At 47.8% G+C, this 19,280-nt stretch overlaps 1 protein-coding gene across 2 annotated transcripts in view; it reads right to left on the bottom strand.

The window, feature by feature from the left end:
• Nucleotides 1–19,280, bottom strand: part of LOC108921740 (RNA-binding protein Musashi homolog 2-like) — a 106,216-nt gene that overhangs the window by 29,732 nt on the left and 57,204 nt on the right. For both annotated transcript variants that reach the window (XM_029249364.1, XM_029249363.1), the window contains exon 7: nt 13,343–13,391. In XM_029249364.1, the coding sequence (XP_029105197.1) occupies nt 13,343–13,391 (49 nt within the window). The remainder of the gene's footprint in view (nt 1–13,342; nt 13,392–19,280) is intronic.

Genomic DNA, 19,280 nt, shown 5'->3' with positions numbered 1-19,280 from the left:
GCCCACAATCCAACTTTTCGTTTTTTTGTGACAATCTCTTTTCCCTTTCAGTAGAGAAGTGAAACTTGACGTACGCGCAGCAATATTTTCTGACGGAGCAGCTAATGGTTAACGCAGCGCTGGAGTAGACGGCTCAGTGTCGGAGCAAGCCTCAGTCGATAACTCGTCTTTCCACATGTCTGCAAATTAAATTCAAAAACAGAAACCGTGAGCGCTCCATTTTTCAACACTATCTGTTAGCACTAAACCATTATCCATACAGTTCAACCGTGCATGACCAGACTAATGGAGGGAAAGAGGGTCCAGTTACGTGACTGAGTACTCTGTCCAACGTATCATATACGTGATTTTTAAAAATTGTTTTGCCATCACAGTAAAATATTAACAGAACAAAATGTGTCATTTATAACAATGTGTTGCACTTTGCTCTTTATATAAAAAAACCTTCCTTGGAAATTATGGAAAATATATTTAAAAATAATACTGGAATATTCAGTCACCCAACTGGGTTCTTGGTAAAGCAAACCACAAGAGGACCCTTAATTGTTCCAGCTAGTTTATCTTTGTATGTTCTACTTTAATTGTTCATAATAAAACACCCACAAACACCTCCTACTTCCACCGTCACACACAAATCGCTCTCTTGGACACAGGACCAAGGTGGCACTCCTGCCGATAGAGAGGTGACACCTTCGGTGACGATGCTGATTAACCGCTCCGTCGAGTGCTCGGCACAGAGTCACAGATTGGGACGGTGGGGGGGCAAAGCAGGGATCCTGCACCTGGTTGCCGCGGCAGACACTGTGGGGGGAGCTTGTGGGACATGCTGAGGGCATCGTGGCAGATGACTTCATATTTCTCAGTGCATGTGTACGTGTGTATGTGCAAAGGGCCGACTTCAACCACACTTTTTATGTAGGTCAGCCAGCAGCACCAGGCCATCAATTCTGCTGTCCTACTTAGAGAGACACGGCACATTGTGGGACCGCGGCGACTGGGACCATTAATCCACGCCGGCCACGTCTCCCCTCCTGTCCCCTGCCGCCGCCTGCTGTACCCAGACGGCCCCTGCTGTGATGAGGAACACTGACCCCAATACGCCTACACAGGAGGCCGTGAGACCCGCGAGAATCACCTGCTTGGATTTGGCCACTCCTTCTTCTTCTGTGTGGACCAATCACTGCCCACCAGGGCACAGCATGCAGATGAGGCCCAGCCTTGAACAAACCAATCGCCTTCCGTATCGGTGAAACAAAACCTTAAAAACAACTCGAGGAGCAAAGGCTGACACCAAACTTGAACCGCGAGGCAGAATTTTGCAGGACTGTTTCTCTTTCATGAAGGTGAGAATCGTTATTAATAATTTGTTCCTTGGCAACAAAGGGACTCAAGGTATTTGACCCATTTATACAGCAGGGTAATTTTTACTGTATCAGTTCAAGGTTAAGTTCCTTGCTTAAGGGTAATAAAGTAGGAGTGGGGAGTAACATTCACCATCAACCTTCAGGTGAAAAATCTATGCTCTTAACCGTTACGCCACCCGGTGGACCTAAATTGATATCAACCTTCTCCGTGTTGTGACTCTGCTACAGGCAACAGCGCCTAGGCTGGTGAAGACTCCCCACTGGCAAGGGCTGGAGAGTCAGAGGAAGACTGATTATCCAAAGCTTTTTTCCAAAGTGACTTACAACATTAAGCTACTGACACTGATTTATACAATAAAATTTTTTCTCATTAAATTTCTAAATTTAAACAACACAGTAATTTTTACTAATCGTTTAGCTGATGCTTTTCTCCAAAGTGACTGACAATGTTAGTCTACCTACAATTATTTACCCCGTACACAGCTGGCTAGTGTTACTGGAGCAATTTAAGGGTAAGTATCTCGCTCAAGGATACTACAGCCGGAGGTGGGGATCGAACCTGCGACCACCTTTGGATCCAAAGGCAGCAACTATAACCACGACAGTACCAGATGTCCAATTTTAAAGTTTTTTTTTTTTTTTTTAAAACCATTTTCAAGGTATCAATTCTGGGTAAGCACCCTAATCAAGGGTACCAGCAGGAGGTGGAATTCAAACCCAGGTCCTTCAAGTGCAAGCGGGCCCCTCTAACCACCACGGCCCCTGCTGTCCCGGTTTGCACAGGTTCAGGTGTGTCTGATGCACAGGCAAATGTGAACGTGTGAAGGTGTGCGGGAAAGGAGCGAGGGGGCCGCCGCAGTGGAAGGGCTTGAAAAGCAGCTGATTGGGAGAGAGAGCAACGAGAGCGCAAAGAGCGGCAGCGGGCGCCCCTCCCCCAGGGCCCTCTCGGCGCCCGCCGTAATTGCATTAGAATTTCAATCGTCCTTTTCAATCCGCAGGGAGAAAAGAAAAGTGCGGCAGCTTAAGATGGCAGCACGTGTTGGGAGAAAGGAGTGCGGAGCGGCAGCACGGAGAAAGCGCCGCTGATTACCCCTAATTAGAGTATTCGGGGGGAAACGGCGCGTGAATGTGTGTGAATGTGTGTGAAACGTCTCAGTCAGGGGCAGAGGATCGATCAGGGCTTTAATGGTGGGCATTCATGTTTTTTCATGCTTGAAAAGACAGCAGGAAGAACAACTTTCGATATTTAACACAGCAAAACAACTGTTTTACATTTACATATTTACCTGATACTTTCCTCCAAGGTGACTTACAGTGAGAGGTTTGTATACTAAGCAACATACACTGATTTACCCATTTGTACAGCAGGGTAATTTTTATTGTATCATCTCAGGATAAGTACCTCGATCAAGGTTACTATAGCAGGAGGTGGGATTCGAACCCAGGTCTTTCAACACTCTAAGCTGACAGCGCTAGCCTAGACAATACACCACCTGCTGCCACTTGTAGGGTTCAGGTGGATGAGCTGTAATAATAATAACCTTCTTCTCCTTCTTTTTATTTTATTTATTTATTTTTTTTGAACCGCTAGTCCCATACAGGGTCGCGGGGAACCGGAGCCTCCCCGGCAACACTTTTTATCATCATTATTATTATTCATTGATCTGACACTTTGTGTGATTACAGTGATTTAGCCATGTATACAGCAGGGTTATTTTTACTGTATGAATTCAGGGTCAGGACCAAGGCTACGACAGCAACGGCTAAAATTCAAACCCATGACTTTCAGAATGGAATGTGACACCTGTGACACCTGTGACGCCTGTGGCTCTGCTGCAGAACTTGTGAAAACAAAAAATACAAGAATCACAGAATCCCTGAGCACACATCACACACACCTGTAGGAGGGGCTCTTCTCCTGAAACTGTGTCGGAAAGCCAGATAAAGCGACGCTTGAGTTTGAACCCATACCCGCGCATCCCGATTCCTCTCTGGGGTGGAGGCAAGGCTTGTATGGATCCGCCGATCAGTAGCACATTGAGGGATCACAGAGCAGACCCTCGTTACACCGCACCAAACTCTGGTTCAGTTTGAGGTTCTGTCAACTGACACGATGTCTGTCTGTGTGTGTGTGCACGCGTAATGGACGCACACACCACATTACACTGAGAGCATCGGCAGATCCCCTCCAGGTGAGGGGTCAGGTTACTCAAACCCCTCGCACCGTTCGTATGCAGTGATGACACAACTGACACGAGTAAACTTTCATATTCGTTAATAATTTCCAACTGAAGTCCTAAAACATTAATCACAATTTTCTTTCCTGTATGCTCTGCGTCAAATGACATAATGGACAAGGATAAGAAAATTTAAAAATTACTGTAATTGTACTGTTAATATACTGTATATTTTATCATTTCAATTTATTATTTTAAAATTATATTAATAATAATAATTCATTTTAGTGATAAATAATTTTATGCTAAAATAACTACACATTGACAGAGGGGCAGGTGGTAGCGTAGTGTTTAGAGCAGCTGCCTTTGGACCCAACGCTCGCAGGTTCGAATCTCACCTCTGGCTGCAGTACCCTTCAGCAAGGTACTTACGCTGAACTGCTCCACTAAAATTACCCAGCTGTATAAATGGGTAAATAATTATAAAGTAGCTTAACACTGTAAGGTGCTACAGGAGGAAAGCACCATATTTATACGATAATCGCCAACTGTTTAACGGAAACAGCACCAGTGACCACACAGGACAGGCCGTGTCCCCCAGGCACGCAGTTACCAGCAGGGTTTTTGATCGATAACCCTGCCGTTAACCCAACAATGACTGTACGTCTCGGAGACAGAGTGCATGACACATGTGAACCGACACGCGTAACGGCATCCATCCAAGCCACCCCACACTGACAGAATAATATGTTTCATAAATGCGGCGTGCATATAAACACGCCACATCTCCTTTCTGCAGCCTTTCACTGAGGGCTTAAGCACATCACATTCTCCAAGTACCAGAAAAAATCCTCCGAGAGTGACATTTAAACATTCTGCCATAAAAACCTTGTAAAATTCCACATATTTCACTCGTGCCATTATTAAAGGGTAATATCGTAGTTTGCTGGTCGGGAATCCAATTTGAACGAGAAAATACTTTTGTTTACATGCAGCGGTGGCTGTTCATTAATCCTCCCCCCGTCGGGACTATACCAAATGCCGCTGCATGGAAATCGCGGTTTGAAGCGCGTCCGTGCGTGCGGGGGGAGGCTCCGTCCTGCGTTCGAAGCCGCTGGAGGGAGCGGATACGAAACGGCCTCGCCTCAGATCCGCTGTGAACTTTCTACTTCGCATTTACCACTGTGTACATTCCTCACATTCTGCTGGACACTTTACTCCATTCTGACTGTGAAATCCGAAATTTGTTCATCATCTCGCATTCCAACCTCATCAAAAACATCATTCCTTTCCATCCACACTCATTACCGGTACTAAACCAGCTCCTCAACTTACAAATACAGCTGGGACACTAAGTCTGCTCATAATTAGTTTTATCAATAACAGACATTGCTTGATTTATTTACAGGTTAGGTTCTGCAAAAAATCTCAGAGTTATAATAAATACAAAAAACCTAGTGTTGACTTTAAGCAACATTAAATTTAAAACAAATTCAAAATTACTAAAAATGAAAATACAGTGACTCAATAAACTCCTAGTGAGTGCTGATTGCTGGCTGACTGATTCATCCCATAAACATGTGCAATGTTACTCATTCAGAAACACCAGATACAAGCTGTAAACAAAGTGAATATGAGTCAAAATACGGTGGTCCCACAATTCTGTTCTGGGTGCTCTTTACTGCCATCTATTGGCTTGGAGGTTAAATACAGGTCACATTTGCTTTTACTACAGACAGAAATTTTCGAAAACAGATAACTGAGTAAAATGCCATAAAAATGAACTAATAATATGGAAAACGGTGAGGTTTTATAAATTGACCGCTCGTAACACGGGAATATGATTAAGCGAAATCCACTGACAAAGCAGACACTCCTAGATGGTTTAGTGATTCAGCGAACACATCACCCGTGGGCTACTCTCACACTGTCAGGAGACCTTGCCATCATGCATAAAACTTGTAGCAGGGTGGCGCAGACATCGTGGGACAGTGCAGGGGCTGGATTCGGGCAACAGTCGAGCCACAGGGAAAGAAGGGCTCTGTTGTGGACCGGGGTGCTGGATTCATCACATATACATTTATTCATTTAACGACTTACGAGTTAGGCAACCTACAACTATTTACCCCCTTACACAGCTGGGCAATTTTACAAAAGCAGGTTAGAGGAAACAAATGGCTCGAGGGTACTACAGCAGTAGGTGAGATTCAAACCGGCAACCTTCAGATCCAAAGGCAGCAGCTGTAACCTCTACAGTATCAGCTGTCCCCGAAACGCAAAGCCCAAAACTTCGCACCCGGTACTCCGGCCTACTGCCTTCCACATACACACTTCCCTCCAGTGTGCACACACACTTAGAGCAGTTATAAATATATGTGTGACAGGTTTGGAGGCGATGAGCGGCGCGGGTCGCCGGAGGGCCCTGGCTGTCTGCGGCGCCCGCCGATAACACTGTCCCACGGCATTGTCCTCCACAGAGAGAGCAACTCAAATGAAATCTGAAGGCTGAAAGATCCCCCAGGGCTTATCTGTCAAAGTGACAGCGAGGTGGAGGGATGGCGGAGAAAAGCCCAGGTGCTCCTTTCCTGACGGCGCCCCCGTGAGGGCACCTGCCTCAATGGCTGAAACCCAACTGCTAACTGTTTGACCTTCAGCGAGGACCTCCTTCCAGCGCAAAGGTCAATAAAAACCTAAAAATGTAAACATGTGAAACCCAACCCAGCGGCCTCTTGTTTCATTAGCTGCAGTCGCTCTCGCTTCGTGGCACCCCTCCCCTATGCCTCATCACCCCATTAACCTTGTGCACCTGCGCTTGGCGGAGCCCGCATAGGAATTAACACCGTGTCAAATCGATTCCTCGGTCGGCTTCTGTTGCTCACTGCCGATTCCTGGGCCCTGCTGGGTGTTTCCCGCTCTGTCTTTCGCAGTCTCCCGCTCATGCAAAGAAAACGCCCCCCAGGGGCCAGCCGTGTCAGCACAGCTACTCCACTATTCTCCTAACACCTTCAGAAAGCCTGTTAGTTCTTAGTTTATGTCACAGTGTGGTGAAGCGATCTCCCTCTGTCCCTCAGAGTTGCTGAATCCCTCAAGAAGAGTCTCAAACTCACCTCTTTCAGACTTGCTTCTCTCCTGATCTCCTTACAGGTACACAAATGAGTCCAACACCATCCGCTATGATTATCTATGTATTTGCTATTTGAATGTCACTTCTGTAAGCAGCAACTCAAGGGATGTGAACCAGCAACATGGTGGTATCAGACAAACAAGTTGGACTTTGATAATGCTGTGGCTTTTTCTTTGTCTGTTATTGATGCCCTTTTGTTTACTCAGAGTTATAATTCACTTTCGAGAGAAGTGTGTGAGAAATGAATAAATGTAAATGAGAGAACCAGACACTCGACCGGTGTATGACGCTGCCCCCACCCACCCACCCCACTGGGACCAAAGGGCAGCTCATATTATTCTCCTTGCCTCGCTTTGTGAAGTCCTCAACCTGTCGTGATCTTCAGCACTGCCGTTTCATCTCTCGCTCTCTCCCTGTCTCCCAGAACCCCCGCACGCCGCCCCCTCACACCACATCAGAAGGCAGCGCAGACAGGGGGGTCAAGGGGTCAACATGTGTCGGCCAGAAGTAAAAGGCTCTCCCTCTCTGATCCGGAACAGCCGGCATGAAAGGCAACAAACACCCGGCACGTTCAGAGATGTGGAAGGACAGGCAGAGCGAGGCGGAGGAGCACCCGCAGCAGGGCAGCATGATGATCCCACCATCTTCAAGCCATTTGTCACCTTTCATTAGCAGGAGCGTAATTAAATGGGATGGAAGAGGGGAGGGGCGTGCTGCCCGTATCGGCGGCTCCGACTTTCCATTATCGTCAATTAGCGCTACAGTAATACAATAATAAGGGACTTGTGTCGCATCCCTTCCCTCCCTGGTGGCAGCGAGGAGGAGATGGAACTGGATGGTTCCATCTGTCCCAGCCACTGTGGACAAAGAAGCTGCACTCAAGGCTACGACACCTTACTACAGGGTACCACATCCCGCCTCGGGCAGCTGCCTCGACCCGAAAATCTCCACCAGGGCTGCGCTCATGAGTACTGGGGCTGCCGACGGTACCGCGGGGGAGTGTAGGGCTGCACGGCGAAAGAAGACTGTACACACATAGTCAGAGCACACACGCACACACAAGCGCACACAAAGTCTTTCCCCCGCCTTACAAAGATAATTGGTGGTTTGTTCCCGAGAAACCCTTCAAAAGGTGAATTCTCGTATCAAGAACATGGAAATGCCATTTATTTCAATGGTAAATTCAAAACTGACACCCTTTTATGTTACAATACCCCATTAAAATGGACACAATTAGTTCAATAGTGATATTAGTTATCACAACACCATGTTGAGGCTGGCTCACGGAGTCTGAGAACTTAATGGAGCCATATAAGAGAAAAGAAGAGCACATGGTGGCTCTGGTCTCGCACCACTCAACTATTAGGAGGTGCACAAAAATAAAGAAAATCCTTGTAGGTCCAAGCGGGGAATGAAATGAACCTCTTCCTAAAAATCACATTCTTGTAACACCAAACGAGTGTGTCTAAAAGTATGACTATGCATACCAATATACTGTATATAAATAATTCTTTGCTCTAGCCTTTAAGTTGCTTTGGAGAAAAGCGTCTACAAAAGGCATAAATGCAAACAGCGATAAATAAAAATAGTGACCCTGTGTGACCACTGCATCGTTTAAAGGAATTTTTTGTTTTGGTGGTTTTTGGGTTTAATTTTGCAGGTCTGTGAGAAATAACGGTTATCTGAAGGCGGCGAAGGCCTGTAAAGTAGGGGAAAAAAACAACATTTATTAATTTGTCACACACTTTCCTCCAGAGTGACTTACAACTCAGAATAAAAAACAACAGACAAAGAGCTTTAGACACAGACAGATATCGAAGTCTTTACAACAACAGCGTAGTGGTTAGCGCTTCTGCCTTTGCACCCAAAGGTTGCAAGTTTGAGTCCTACCTCCAGCTGTAGTACCCTTGATCAGGGTTCTTACCCTGAAACGGTTCCAGCAAAATTAGCCAGCTGTACAAATGGGTAAATAACTGTACTTAGCTTGACACTGTAAGTCACTTTGGAGAAAAGTGTCAGATAAATGAAGTAATGAGAAGGATCAGAAGAATGGTTCTGATCCAAACCAGCCCATGGAAACGAGTTTTAAAAGTGCATGATGCAGAGAGGCAGAATTCAGCATTCTGTAAGTCCACCATACGAGGGAAAAGGATGCAGGAGCGGTCGACTGTAGGCCGACACGAGGCCCACGCTGCACTGGGGCAGGAAAAAAGGTCAAGCGGATCACCAGGGTTCACAGCGTAGGTATAAAAAGCAGCAGTTTGTCCCCAACCGAGCCCCTTTGTTCGGTGTGGTCACCGCACTTTGTAAAAGATCACAGCGGCGCACGGAAAGGTCGGGAGAAGGCCACAGCCATCGATCCCGGGTTTGAACTCGAAGAGTTGTGTTGGTGTAGCCTTAGCAACACGAAATCCCCAGGAGGATCAGTAACACACATCGTGGAAAGAACACCATGGTGAGATGGAGCAAATCAGGAATCAGAAGGCACAGCTGGAAATAAAATATAAGCAGATGTTATTCCGGTGGCTGGAGAAGAAACACGCATTCCTCTGTCACCTATAAACACGCTTTATGGGTGCGGCTTGAGAGCTGCTTCACGTGCACTCTGGCGACTGCGCGAGATGCTCTCCACACTCCTTCCCTGTTACATGCCATCCTGTGACCAGCCACAAGCTACCTGCAGGATGTGCCATTCATCCAGAAGGTTGCAGGTTTCAATCCCAGAATGATACCCCTTTTAAAATCTTGTTCAGAACCCACAGTGCAAATGTGGTCAGATTGTGGCCCACTCCTGGTGCCTCTGTAAGCTCCAAACGGTGTGTGTGTGTTGGGTGGACATTAACCATAATGTGAAGCTCCTGTTTTACCTCAGCTGACAGAAACCACGGTCATGAACCAGAGTGCTGTGAACGCAGCTAATGGGCTCAGAGCTACATGGAGAAGAAACAAAGACAATTTCTGTGCTGCAGCAACCAGCACAGTCTTAAATAGCAGAATTTGAACCTTGAAGGTTGTTGGCTTGAGCCCTGCTTCCCATCATTGCCTTGGTCCTTTTGAGCAGAGTAAAAAGTGCCAAATCTTAACAGCTCCATGAAAAATCTGTGCTGCAGTAACAATGCTTTTGAAAAGTGGCGTTTCATCTAAAAGCATGCATGTGTGCACGCATGCACTCGCACTCACACACACACACACACACACTCACACTCACCGCTATCCTCCCTGGAAACTGTTCTCCTGGCCTGGGAATCTGGCAGCCCACCGGCGATTGGCCGCTCTCTTGCATGATGTCACAGACACACGTGTGCCGCCATGCGCCTGTGCCGGCCTGCTGGAGCGCTTGGCGAACGGGGCTCGTGGAAAAGAACACATTTTACTGCCGGTAATCAAAACGGAAGAAAGAGAGCCCGACAGGCTGCTACAAGGGATTCGGCGGATTAGTTTTTTTCCAACATCCCCTCCAAATAGTGCTTCTCTCAGCTGTAAACAGCACCGTGAGCCACGGAAACTGAGCTATAATTAATGTCGGGGAGGCGCGCGGTGCCGGAGAGTCCCCGATGCGGTGCGGTGTATGCAGGCTGGAGTCGTGTTTCGAGTGCCTTGCTCTACAGCCGAGCTCCTGTTCTGGACACCGCCATCGAGGACTAAGAGCCGTGGCGTATTAAACAGGATGTTAAGAATTCTTAACGTGTTTGCGTCGCTCGTTTGCTAATAACAGTGGCTCCAGTGTGGGTCCAGCCAGAGTAAAGTCAAGGTGGGGTCCAGGTGACGACCGTGTTGGATCCAGCTGCGATCTGAGTGTAGACCGGGTGCGGACCAGGTGTGATCAAGGTGTGGTTACAGTGCAGGCCAGGCAGGCTCCCGATACGGTACAGGTGTGTTCTGGGTGTGGTATCGCTGGGGTTCAGGGTCTACCTCTGGTGTGGTCACTCCACACACATAAATAGTGTTCCTCCGCCTTAAGCAATCCACCTCAATGGAGCAGTCATCGTGAGCGGTTAACATCCCCTCTTCCAAGCCTCTGAGGGCAGATGTCATCCTGACAGAAAACGTGGGAACTTTGTATCACTTAACATTTTTAAACTGAAGGTCATCGACAGGTTGATACAAATCGGAGCAAAATCACAATCATCTACATCGTGCCTTTTAAATGAGGCCAGGAGGGGTGAGGACGATCCAAACTGTATTTGCTCGTCGTTGGATGTTACCACAGGACTGCTCCCCTGAATTCCGCTGGGAAAGCGTCAAGGTTTTGTCCCACGGTAAATATGGGGTGCAGTCAACCGCAGAAGGAACCCCCCTCTGCGCGTCTGGAGATTTGTCGGCCTACAGACAACGTGAACCGGAACCCGATATTTCACGTGAGGCTCTGGATGTTCTGATGGACACAAGATGACCTTTTCCGAGAAGGGAGAACGGACGTCACCGGCTGGACGGAAGGCTGTGTAGTAGTCAAGATCAGGACACATAAGTCCACGGGCTGCTATGTCAAGTGCTACTGGGGACCCTACAGTTATACGGAATTTACCGCATCAGAGAATACGCAGATGTAAAACTGCTCTTCATTGGTCACTTTGCCTTTGTGATGTCATAGCGAAATGCGAGAACCCACTGTCTCCTCGAAAAAGGAAAATTTACACTTCCTGTACACTTCCTTCCGATCTCTTGACACGTTTAGGTAAGAAGGTCTCCCCTGCTCACACCTGGCAAAAAGTAGGCTAGCTAGACAGGCGTGACAGTATGACAGCAACGATAGTCACTTCTGCGTTTTGACTTGCGTGCTCTTTAAACTTGCACCCGCACCCCCCCGTTGAGAGGTGTAAACAATCAACAAACGGACCAGCTCTGATTTATTCACATTTGACAGCTACGCGCCCATCACAGAAGGGCTGGCGTGAGGGAAATGCCGAACCGGGGGATTTTTACCTGGCTTCAACCCCAGCTGCTATGCCACCCCCTGCCATTCACACACCCCAGTGACAGTTTCTGTTGTTTGACATGCTGCGTATGACACATCATCCACTCATCTCATCGATTCCACGTGCAGGAACACGCGCACAACTGTAGTTCGGCTCCCAGACAACACCCGTGGTGCTCCGACCCACCTTACCGCGCGCCCCACCCTGTTCGAACCCATCCCCAGTAAGATCGGCCAGACACAACTTGCTGACCCCCCCCCACCAGGCGGAATCTGAAAAAACTGCTTACAAAAAAACCCCCAATAAACACAAGTTATTCATGTGACATTACAGGACTCAAATTACAGCAAACAAAAATTTGGCCCAAAATTACTGGGACTTGCATCATTCTGAAGAGAACAGTAATTTAGGCAAGTGATCAGTCACAACGCTTCTGTAGAGTAGTCACCTCCCCTCACGAACAATCTTGATTTTGTTTTTGGGTGTCGTGTCTACTTCTTAAAGGGCACGGTGTTTCATGTGATTTCATCATCGGCCCTTTCAACAGCATTGTTATCAACGGGGGGAAAAAAACTGAATGGTTCAAGGAACGCCCTTCGCCGGGAATCCGTGTGGAATTAGCGGCGAAGAAGCAGTGCCTGGCGCTTCATTCGACAAGCAGCGGCTCATCAGCGGGCAAACCGCGTGGAATCCGCGCATTAGCGTTTCCGAGACCTCCTTGCATTAGCGTTAGCCCAAATAACGTCGAGCGTCTTTTCGGTCCAGCGATACCCACTCTATCACCGTGGTAACCCTGTTTGGAGGCATGGAGTGCGATGTGCGGGAGCGACGCCATCGAGCGCAGGCTGAAAGATTACGATGCAGGGTTTCCCGGCAGACGGAGTGAACTTCTGCCGAAGAGCTGGCTAACTTCGTGAAAGGTTTGTTTGGTCGCTGAAGGAGGCCCTCAGCTGAACTGGGCTGCACTGTGGGAGTAAACAGAAGTGTGGAGGCAGCAGGGGAGGGGCAGAAATAAGAGCTCGCACCCTTACTGCTTCCAATCTGGAATCCAGCCCCTCCCATGCCTTTAGCCCTACCCACCCATCTCCAAGTTCTCCCATGTGTTTAGGTCTACCTGCAGCTCCCAACTGTAACTCCCATCACTCTCAACTGTCACTCCTCCCACGTCTTTAGTCCTGCACACCACTTGAACGCTCACTCCTCCCATAGTTTTAGTCCCACCCATCACTCAACTTTAACCCCACCCATGGTTTTATGCCCCACCCTTCCACCATCCTGTTCCTTAACGACTAGTAAGTCGTACTGGGAGACCAGTGCCTGTGGCAGTCCCATGCTGCTATCATTCACTCCACAGCTACTCTGCTGTTATACTTCAGTAGACCCGTGAGTTAGACGGGAGAGCAAACACAATGCGACACCCTATCCCCTGAGGAGGAGCCTGGACCCCCAGTGTACATGTGACTTCCAGAACACTCCAGCTCAATAACCCTACCTGCCCCAGAGACGCCCTGCAGAACAAAAGTGCTGAGCATGCAAAGAGCGTGTGAGGAAGAGCACGTGAAGAAGAAGATGTAAGCAGCACCTTGGCATCAAGGCAGTAGTTTTGTTTGTTTCGTTACTGTGTGTAAAAATGCTGGGGCAGCAAATCTTTAAGATCACTGAGCTGAATGCAGAAAACACACACACACACACACACACACACACACACACACACACACACACACACACACACACACACACACACACAAAGGATGGCCTTACCTCTATGCCTGTTTGTGGTTTTATCAAACATAAGCATGGCGTCTTCTACCTGAAAGAGAGGACAAGCAGAGCTGAGCAACCAGCTAATGGGAAAAAGACCTCTCACACACAAATGAACAAAATCTTAAAGACAACCTGGGATCTAATTAATCGCGGCACTAAACACTCCGATAATCAGGTATCAACGGACTCAGGTTTGAATCCGACCTTCTAATGGACTACTCATCGTGAATTGATTACTCAGCTCTATAAATGGCTAAATCAGTGTAAATATCTTTGAGTACAAATCTAACAGTCCAAGTCACTTAGGAAAAAAGTGCCAGAAAAATAACTGTAAATGTGCTGTAAAAAGGCTGCATGCGCAGTGACTCTTGCTCCTCAGACAGGTGAGGCAAAGACAGCTCTACTGATGAAATTTGTTATGGGCCACAGAGATAGCAGCCCCAATCTTGACCATCCAGGTGATCTCTGACATGGTCCTCTGCAGTGCTCCTGAAAGAGATGAGCTCCTGGTGACATTTCTGGGGCTCTAATTCTGGTGTTTAATTTGTTCTTAACTAAAACAGGGAAGAAAATGTGTCTATACTGACAGAGAAAGTGAGAAGAAACAAGACGTGGGGTGTAAATGTCACTGTCCTGTGTGCGTGTGTGTGTGTGTGTGTGTGTGCGTGCTGGCGTGTGTGACAGTATGCCTCCACCCCCTGGCAGCAGTTGCTAGGTAACAGGTTGAGCCTGCTGGGTGCTGAGAAGCACTGGTGCGGTTGGGGATGTGGGTGCAGTGGGTGTGGGGATCTTACTGGACCCCTGGTAAGAGGACAGGAGGGAACTCTTCTTCGCACCCTGCTCTACACTGCCATCCATCGCCTCAAACAGGGGTGGGAAAGACGGACCATGGTCCAAACCCAAACAAGCCCCACATGACCCGCTTGTAAAGACATACATAAGCTCACCCATGAGGTTTAAGCAGCGATCACACCACATGGGCACGACCCATGACCCCGTAGCAGTCGGCAGCAGTTTGCTACAGCGGTCACATGACATGTAGCAGGTTCTCTCTGGAGGAGCAGCATGTCGCCTGCTATAAATGATGGTAATTTTGCCCAATAGAAAATCTCGATCCCTTACTGCTGCGAAGACCCCGTGCCAGATGCGTGTAGACACCTTCACACCAATGAATAATGCTGTGTCAATGAGGAACTCACAACATCAGCCAGGTGCGTGTAAGATGTGGCCTCGGCAGGTGTGTGTTCGCTGACGCCCTCGTTTAGGAGCACCAGATTGATCGAAGGTAGGCCAGCAGGGGGCACCGGAGGCCCCCCAAAGTAACAGACACCGGGGAGCGAACAACAGAGTTAAAAATCAATGAAGAAGCATCGGTGTGATGCACCTGTTTCAACCTACGTGGACCACAAGGCCTACGCCGTAGCCGTTTCATTTCGCGATGCTAAATGTCATCTTCTGCCGAAACTTTTACAGAGCCCCGCATGTGAGCGAAGCCAAAAACACACACTCAGGAATTTATATCATGTGCCATTTGAATTATTTATTGGGAGACAAAAAGCATCAATAAGCGGAGTCGTCACCGTCGATTCGCTGCGTTTTGTAGAGTGTGCCGGCGACCGGGAGATTTAAGGGTTGGGGTAATGCGTTATGACAGCAGTTTAGAGGAGCCACACTTTTTCACTATTTACATTTGCCGCACAAGCGAGTGGGTGGGACTTGGGAGCGCGATCCGGCACTGCCGGGGAAAGGAGGAGGAGGAGGAGGGTAGAGGCACAGGGAGTGTGAATGAGACTGTAATGGGGGGCGGCAGGGTGAGCAGGGCCAACTGGCCTCATTGCTACAGAAATAAAAATGTCTGCAAGACAAGCACAGTGTCAACTTGTCTTCTGTTGTTGCCTGCAGCCTCATGTGCTCTGGGAGGACAACTTGATCTGGGTTTGGAAGGTGGGGTCAGGGGTACAGAAAAACAGGGTGACGGGGGGCTGGGGGAAGAATGACAGGAAGATGAAGGACAGGGAGACACAATATGGACAGGGGATGGGAGGATGTAGGGTATGGTAATGAGACACCAGCACATGGAGGACAGGGTGACTGCGGCATCATGGAGGACATGCTAGGAGGAAGGGAAGATAGGGGACTGGAGGATGAAGGATGGAATGACAGCAGACAGGAAGACTTTTGGTAGAACACAGGGATAAGAGATGGACAGCTGGAGGACAGGAGGACAAACTTTCCAGAGAGATTAAACTAATGATGTTTTACAGCTGACTCATTGGGAACCTTTGCCAGCCGATACCCTGATTAGCGGTAAGGTGTGTCAGTGAAAGTCAGTTTGAAAGAGGCCACTAAATAAAAAGCAGCGTGCTGATGAAAGTGTGTCAACGGGGTCCAGTCCCGAGGACAGTGACTAAGAACAAACACATTTGCATAAATGAATCAGCAGGATCGCACTGCTGACCTTTTACATTTACTGATTATTTTTATATTTCCTCAGAGAACATTCGTACCCACTCCGCGGACCCAGGACACACAGGGTTTCTCATAGGGCATAAGCACGGAGGGGGGCGCTCTGGCCTACTGGAGGTGACTCATAGGAAATCAGATCACACCCCACAAGAGTCTCACAAAGGGACTACTGCCACACACACTCTATCTTGGCATAACACTTTGGTTCAACACAGATATGAATACAAAATAAATAGTATGACAACAAAACTCCTACTGACTGCACAGACCAATGAAGACAAGTGCAATACGTTTATTTAAATCAATTTGTGAGAAAGAACAATTAAGCCTGTAAATCATTTAGCATGTTGGACCAGCTGGCGCTACATTAAGAAATGGTTTCTCAAAAACAAAAGTTACAAGAAACAATTCACAGGCACCAGCAGCCGTCTCTCTAATATCCCTGTAAAATATGAAAGTTCAGAGTTAAAACAACCAGAGCTCAGCCAGTTGGGAGAAGAGCGCTCAAAGATAAGCCAACGAGAGCCAACAGATTGGTTGAACATTGATTTTGTTAGCTCTCATTGGCTTAGCTTTGACAGAGCTGAGTCAGTCAGGGCTAAAATAATCCTAAAACAGCCTATCAGGGCGCGCGCACACGCACGCACACACACACACACACACACACACACACACGCACGCACACACACACACACACACACACACACACACACACACACACACGTTGTCTGAAACTGCTTGTCCCGAGTGGGGTCGCGGCAAACCGGAGCCTAACCCAGCAACACAGGGTGTAAGGCTGAAGGGAGAGGGGACACACCCACGACGGGATGCCAGTCCTTCGCAAGGCACCCCAAGCGAGACTCGAACCCCAGACCCACCAGAGAGCAAGACCCGGCCAAACCCACTGCACCCCCTTAGGGCAGATACATTTAGAGCAAAAAAGCCAATCGGGATGGTGCCAAGCCGAGCTTAAAAAAAATCTCAGTAAGCCAATTGTGTTGGAGCTAAACTGGGTGGAGTCAAATAGTGGTGTCAGGAGTAGTTAAAACAATGAAAGTGAGCCAAAAGACCGAATCAGGGAGGATAAATCAGGGCTGAGCCAACCATAGCTTAAATAGTCAGGGATGAGCCAATCAGAAAAGAGCTAAATTAAGCACTGCTGAGCCAATCACGTGATTATCATGGGTGAGTGTATCAAAGGCGAACCAATAAGAGTTGAGCCGACCAGAGGTAAATCCATCAGGGCTGAGCCAATCGGAAATAGCCAAACGTAAGCCTGAGTCTACATGAGCGATGATGTCAAGCAAAAGATGACAATTTATATGACAATTTGCACCCTTAGACGTGGCTTTACCAGCTTCCTCGCATCCAAAGAATAATGGCACCTTTGAGCCCAGAGGAGGAAGAGAACAGCATCTAACAGAGCTCATGATATATTCGGTTCACATAAATATCCTTAATAAGAAACAACAGCCACTTCCTATTAGCATGAAATGTGTCGATATGATACATCCGTGCAGCCTTCGAATTGTGACTGAGAGACTCCGGAGCTATCAAACTAATATGTTTTTTCTTTTCGCTTTGACAGTAACAGAGTGGAGTCGAGTACCATGGGGGGGGCCAGGCCATTTCTCAACCCGCTCCTTCCCTCTGTTCATCAGTCTCCCGTCCAACACCCAAGGACGAGGAAACTGGCATCTGTGCAGCCTCTGCTGGGGACTTATGTGTCACAAAAGACGAAACTGCAGCTGACGCAGGGGCTCCATCCAAACCGAACGGAATGCCTTCCGACACAAACGTGCCGCATAGTTCCAAGGTTGAGACAGGTTCTGTTGCAAAGGAAGTTGATGGGGAGACAGGATGGCTTCTCAAGCATCGCTGCTTTTCAATCAAGGCTTCACTGACATCACTGTTTTTCAATTATCCCTTTTTCAAACAACACAGGTACTTGAGTGTCATGGTACTTCAAACAGCGAGGCTTTTCCACAAAACACCACAATATTTCAAACGATGTGGTTCTTCCAGTGGAGGCGGCATCTGTGGAAAGTATGATCTCACCCTGCATCTTCCGCCTGGCAGTTTAACCCCAGAAGTCAGCCTACACCTGTTGAATGCGTCTCCCGTTCCACACTCCCCTAAACCTTTTTTCCCCTCACTTTTCATACTGCTCTACTTCTTACAATGAAGGTCTCACCACCTCTTGTACAAGTCTCCATCTCCCAAGCCTCCATACCTCCATCTATCATGCTCTATCTTAACCAGTCAACTCTCTTCCACCTCCCAGTGTCCATCCCTTCATCTGCTCAGCTCTATCTCCAGTAAAGGAAACATTTATTTCCACCAGTGTCCATTCCTTCAGTTCTGCTGTATGCCTACCAATCCAGTCCACTCTTGTTCTCTGTCTCCATCTTCTCACACACTCCACGCCACCACCTCCACCCTTATCCACTCCACACGCTGCTCCTTTACTTGTCATTATCCCTTAGCCTCCATCCCTTCATCTACCTGCTTGTACCACCTGCTCCCTCCTCCCCAGACGAATATAAACTTGCCGGTATGCTAACATATACAGTGATTATATTAATCAGTACGAAAAGCACATATTAAATCTGCTAACAGGTATGTAAATAAGGTCCTTTAGACATGGGGAGACCCACAATCATTTCAATGTGGAATATAAATCTGTCAGTTTTCATTCACTTGAAAGCAGAGGGCAAACCTTGGTGCCTTCAATACATTTTCCATGGATTTAAAAAAAAAACAAGGGGGGGGGGGGAGGCAACTAATGAAACTGGTTCTACAATTTCAAGACAACAGATGGACACTGGACCAGGAGGTTGCTGGTTCAACCTTCAGAAGGACAACAAAGACACTGAACCCTGGATCCTGTAATTTTCTTTTAGTTGTTCATGGCCAAATACTGTGCAAGGTGCAAGTCGCTGTAGCTAAAAGCATTTACTACGCCCATGAATAACTAAATGCGGGAATGTTTCAAGCATCTCAAAGTGGATCACAACACCCATGCAGGTATGGCAAGAACTCACAGCAAGAGAAGAGACGGTTAAAAAAAAAAGGACCACAGTTGCAGTCTTCAGCAACAAGCAAAAAAATGTCGAGATTCACCCCAACATGATCGCAGTCCAAAACTCAAGCGAAATCCCAAAACGCCCGACCCTCACAGCTTGATCGCTTTTACAAGACGCTCACCCGTCTGCAGCCCCGAGAACGAGAAGGAGCGGGACGTTATTCTGATTAATCACTTCAACGGCAGATTCATACGTCTAAGGAAAAATAGCCAGAATTAAATAACTCGTCCCCATTTTCCACACCGTGGTGCCTCGATGCATATCCTATTAGTTATTGATACGCCGTGAAGATGGTGCATCGCAGGCTAAAATGAAAGGATGCTCATTTCAATTAGAGCAGCTGGCGACGGCACCACCTGTAGTGCTCTGTTTAGCTTGGGAAT

This window comes from Scleropages formosus, chromosome 25 (assembly GCF_900964775.1).
Source record: "Scleropages formosus chromosome 25, fSclFor1.1, whole genome shotgun sequence".
Lineage (NCBI taxonomy): Eukaryota > Metazoa > Chordata > Actinopteri > Osteoglossiformes > Osteoglossidae > Scleropages > Scleropages formosus.
The sequence above is the reverse complement of the archived record's forward strand: the minus strand, read 5'-3'. Positions and strand labels throughout refer to the sequence as shown.